The sequence below is a fragment of the Fragaria vesca genome, linkage group LG5 (genome assembly GCF_000184155.1).
Source record: "Fragaria vesca subsp. vesca linkage group LG5, FraVesHawaii_1.0, whole genome shotgun sequence".
Lineage (NCBI taxonomy): Eukaryota > Viridiplantae > Streptophyta > Magnoliopsida > Rosales > Rosaceae > Fragaria > Fragaria vesca.
This window is the reverse complement of record NC_020495.1, coordinates 14,658,022-14,662,732: the sequence shown is the minus strand read 5'-3', so window position 1 is coordinate 14,662,732 and position 4,711 is coordinate 14,658,022. Positions and strand designations below refer to the sequence as shown.

The following is a 4,711-nucleotide window of genomic DNA, read 5'->3' as shown; positions in this document are numbered from 1 at the left end:
GAGAGAGAGAGAGGACAAAACTAGAATAATAAAAAATATGTGATATTAGAGAGAAGGGTAGAATGGTTATGTAAAAAGTGTGAAAATACACTTTTTTATCATTTAAGATGTTATGAGGTGACTGTTTTATCATGTAACATGTTTTAATGGTGATTTTTTTATCAAGTGGAACATTTGAATACTATTTTATCATTTGTACCTTTAAATGGTAGTTTAGTGTTATATGTCCTTAATTTATATGTGTATTTTAACAAATAAAAAAACTTTGGGCCCCTTTGGCCTAGGCCTGGTGCGAGCGCACTGCTTGCACTGGGCTTGGGCCGGCCCTGGTTTAGATAAAATAATTTCAATGTCTATAGAAATTTCAAAATCATAGAAATTACAATTCCATGAATTTAAATTCAATTAATTGAGAATTTTATTGTTTGGATTTCATGATATGGAGTTTTAAAATGACAATAATTTATATTTATACTAACCTCAGTTAAGGGAATTAACAAATGACACTTATTTTGTGAGGAATTCAAGTCGGGAATTTAAGCTCTCAAATTTCACGATTATTTTCCCGTAGAAATTGCTAATTTCACGGGATAAGAATCCAAACGGGAGAAACAATCATAAGGAATTGAGAATTTCTTATTTTTGATTAAATTCCCAAGAATTCATCCACATCCAAACACACTATTAAAGTTTTGTTATCTTTTAACTGCTCTTCTATGGTTAAATGAAGCAGGCGACTCTAGTGGAATAGCGGTACTTCGGAAAAGGGAATGGCTCCGCCAGTTTGGATCAAATAAGTGATAATTCATAACAATTATGGAGGAGATATATGCTAAGTTGCTAACAACCCCACTGGGTTTCTAATCCAATACCCCACTTGATTGGGAATCTAATGCTATCAGGAATTGTATTGCATAATTAGATTAGCGTTCAACATCATCATGAGTTTGTAGATATATAATCTTTTGAAAAGCATTAAGTTATTCGTTTGATATTCCCTTATTATATATTGAATCTTTTGTTTTGTTTAAATTCCGTGGCACTTTAACTACATACAAAACTTGATAAAAACCTAGACATCTCTCCAAAATAAAAAAAAAAAAAAAAAAAAAAAAACCTAAGACTTCTCTCCATGCTTAATTGGTCGAATGTCTTGGCATCGATCAATTTTTGCTTTAACTCAAATTAATCTAATTAGGAGGCCAGGGAATCATTACTCCTTTGTCGAGTTTGGAGAAAGCTTACAAGTCTCCAGTAGAACTATATGATTTTTCTTTTTTTGTTTTTGGGGTCTGAAGTAGAAGTATATAGAGGTCCAACTTGTTTATGCTCGGTATATATGCATGAAAATGCTTGACAAGAAGATATCATTAGTGCTAAGAAAGATTGATTAATCTAGTGTAAAGACAAGAAAATAATCAGTGCCCGCTTCCTCAAGTTTAAATATGATACTCGTATTTATATATGGTCGCAAATAGATTTCCAGTCATTTCCACATAGATTTCTTTTACTCTAGATTGCTTTTAATATTTGAAGTTTGCATGAACAGGTACCTATTCATGTCTAAAAATTGGCAACTCTTTTGTTAGGAATTTCACAAGGTACTCCCTTGCCGTGTCGGATTCACTGACTTGTAGAGTTGTAGTTAGGGAGTAAAGGTGTGTGTGCTCAACCATATATTGCCCTAATTAAAAGGTGTTTATCAAAATTTTGGAAGTTACAGGTGTTAAGTTTTTTTTTTTTTTAATTTATTTTTTTATAAATTTTTTATTAATAACTCACACATCTTAGACAATCTCCCACCATAGGCTAAAAAGCCAAATTTAGCCTATGTTTACTCCCACAATAAGCTAAATTACATTTTTCAAGATAAAAAATTTGGCTTGAGCTATTTGGTAAGCCAAATTTGGCCTATGAAGTTTCTAAGCTAAAATTAAATGTTATTTTATTCAACTTTACATTTCTCTTTTTAATTTACACTGTCATCAAAATTAAAAATTCATTACTTATAACCATCGCGAAGATCTCGACGAGATCTTTCATATGAGCTCCATATCAAATATATTTATGTAACATTTTTTTTATGAGTAATTATTGATTTAAACAAATATATAAGAAAAGAAAAATAAATAGCTTTACCTTTGGATTTAGCTTATGGTGGGAGTGTTTTTTAAAGCCAAAAGGCTATAAATTTGGCTAAGGATTTAGCTTACGGTAAGAGACTTAGGTAAGCTAAAAAAAGATTCCACAAAATATTCTTGTTTTATAGGTTAAATTTGACTAAGAATTTAACCTACCATGAGAGATGCTCTTACATATGTCAATAAGGTTTGAATCCATGACCTTAAAGTTGTCAGTTAAACACCTTAACCAATCAAGTTATAACTCATCAGTTAAACACCTCAAATTTTGGAAGCTAGATGTGAAGTTCAAGTCCCCTTCTTGTTATTCTAAGAATGTAACTTTATCCTAGGCCTTTCAATAATATTAAGTCCATGCTCTCAGGTCGTGTGACTAGTTCGCCGACCAAAGTTTTTGGGCTCTTACAAGGAAAACGAATTATACTAGTCTAATAATCGCCTGATATATATATATACGTCTGTCTAATTTCTGTTACCATGCATGCCATCTCTCACAATTAGATGAATCTCTTTACAAATAATAATATACAAAATCATATACTTGTCAGTCTGCAAAAAGAAAAAGAAAAGGACTAAAAGAAGTAACTAGCTAGCTATATACAGTACTAGCATCACACAAACGATCGCGAGTAGGCTTGTCTACTATCACCGTAATCTTCTTCTCCACCGCCGGAAGTTCACAGGGACATGCAATTGCTATGAACTTTGGAACTTGATCTCCAGGCATCAATACCGGCAAGCTCTGCAAGTGATCTTGATTTTCCATCTATATATATATACACAACAAAAAGGACCAAAAAATCAATTAATCCACCAGTAATGTTTCTTATAACTTGTTTAATTGGCTATCAACTTTCGTATAAACTGCAGGAACAATCAAAACAGTAGAGAGAATCGAATAAAAACAAAATTAGATTAGTTACCGTTTTCGGACGTGCAGGTTTCTGATCTGACTCGGCTTCTAGGTCGTGTTCTTGATCTAGAGAGGATACGAAGAGAGATCGAAGTCTGTCCCAGTAGATACAGCACAAGAAGAAGGCACAGATGCTCAATAGCATGAGAAGAACAAGAGCCAAACCCAGAGGAAAAGCTAAAGAAGGCCGAGTTGATATTTCATCGTTCTCCATTCTCCTCTCCATTATTTCTGATCATCGATCTCTCTGATAGTTATATATGACAAGAGAAAGAGAAAGAGAAACACTAAGTTAGCTAGAACTTGTAATGTAAGTGGTGTGCTTATGATGATATATAGAAGCTAGCTGTTGGAGATTGAGATAGAGATAGTGGGTGGGTTTGGTGCTAGTGGAGTAGTGCTCGTACGCTTTACCAGTACTCTATTATGTAATTCAGGTACGTACGGAATTAACCGATGACTCCTTAGCTTTTCTCTGGAGCTTCTTGTGGGAGAAGAATCAATAGAGAATGTCAAGCCCCACGGTTTTGAAAAAGCATGATTAAAGAAAGAACTGATGAGAAAAAAGCTTAATTTCTTCTTTCTTTTGGCCACTAATTGGGGGAATTAACAAAGTATAGTTGTTGAATGAAACAGAGAATGCACGATGGAGTTGAACCAAATAAGTAAAGTAATCTAGGATTATCATGATTAGGATCTGTTTTGCGAGACAGTGAGAGCTAGGATGAATATCTATGCATGAGTTGGTTTTTGTAATCAATTGTAGATATTTGGCATTAGCTAAGAAGTAAAAGAAGAAAGAAGAAGATGAACTTAGGAAATGTTACAAAGGCAGATCCATTCGAAATCTAACATAACCAAAAGAAAACAAGCTAGCAAACGACATAAGGAGAACTAGATTCTTCGGATTGCTAATTAGTATTCCTCGAATTTTTGTGGTTGTTAACGTGTTCATTAACGAGTAATGTTGATATATAACAGATAATTAACGACTAATGACTAATCTTGTAATAAGGAATACTATTGCTACATATATTATGCTCGAACATTGCTGAAGCAGAAGAAATTGCATTTGGGTTAAGTGGTGATCGAAGAGGTACACCCTGAGTTCAAATATCATGTCGGATGCATTTTCCAAAGAATATATAGGTACGTGGTTCTAATGTACTATATACATTTGTTTGTTGATTAGCTGGTGAAGATGATTGATCATTCTCATCAATACAAACTTTCGTGAGGTTCAGGCAACTTCGTCCTCCTCACTCATAAACACTGTGAAAGCAATAGCTTGCTTGCTATACGCCCATCCTAAAAGACGGATTTGATTCAAAATAACATGGCGTTGTGCATGAATAGAAGTTACAATTAAGCTCATTTCTCTTTCGAACAAGCTCATTTCAAAATGAGGACTTCCGTTCTTCTGTGTTGTTTCTGAACTGATGATACTGAAAGATGACATCGGGACCCTTTTAACTATGACAAGCTAAATAATAGAGAAGCTGCAAATAGCCATGGACAAGATGTAGTGCGACACGTATTGGGGTTATGATATAAAGATAGATTGGACGTCTACTTTTCTCTTCCCCTGTGCTCATGCTACATTTAAGCATATCTTGAAGGATTGCAAATGTTAGGTTCTTGTCACTCTCAACTTCCA

At 33.9% G+C, this 4,711-nt stretch overlaps 1 protein-coding gene across 1 annotated transcript; it reads right to left on the bottom strand.

Moving 5' to 3' along the window:
- Positions 1 to 2,566: 2,566 nt before the first annotated feature.
- LOC101301201 (uncharacterized protein At5g65660-like) lies at positions 2,567 to 3,428 on the bottom strand. Its single transcript, XM_004299780.1, has 2 exons — positions 3,065 to 3,428; positions 2,567 to 2,907 (listed from the first exon to the last, which is right to left on the bottom strand). Exons 1-2 carry the CDS (start codon positions 3,278 to 3,280, stop codon positions 2,731 to 2,733), a joined length of 393 nt encoding a protein of 130 aa, XP_004299828.1. The 5' UTR covers positions 3,281 to 3,428; the 3' UTR covers positions 2,567 to 2,730.
- Between the last annotated feature and the right edge of the window lie 1,283 nt (positions 3,429 to 4,711).

Coding starts and splice junctions, on each gene's coding strand:
- LOC101301201 (XM_004299780.1), bottom strand. CDS start 3,280: ATGGAGAGGAGAATGGAGAACGATGAAATATCAACTCGGCCTTCTTTA. Junction 2,908..3,064: donor AACCTGCACGTCCGAAAACG/GTAACTAATCTA, acceptor ATATATATATAG/ATGGAAAATCAAGATCACTT.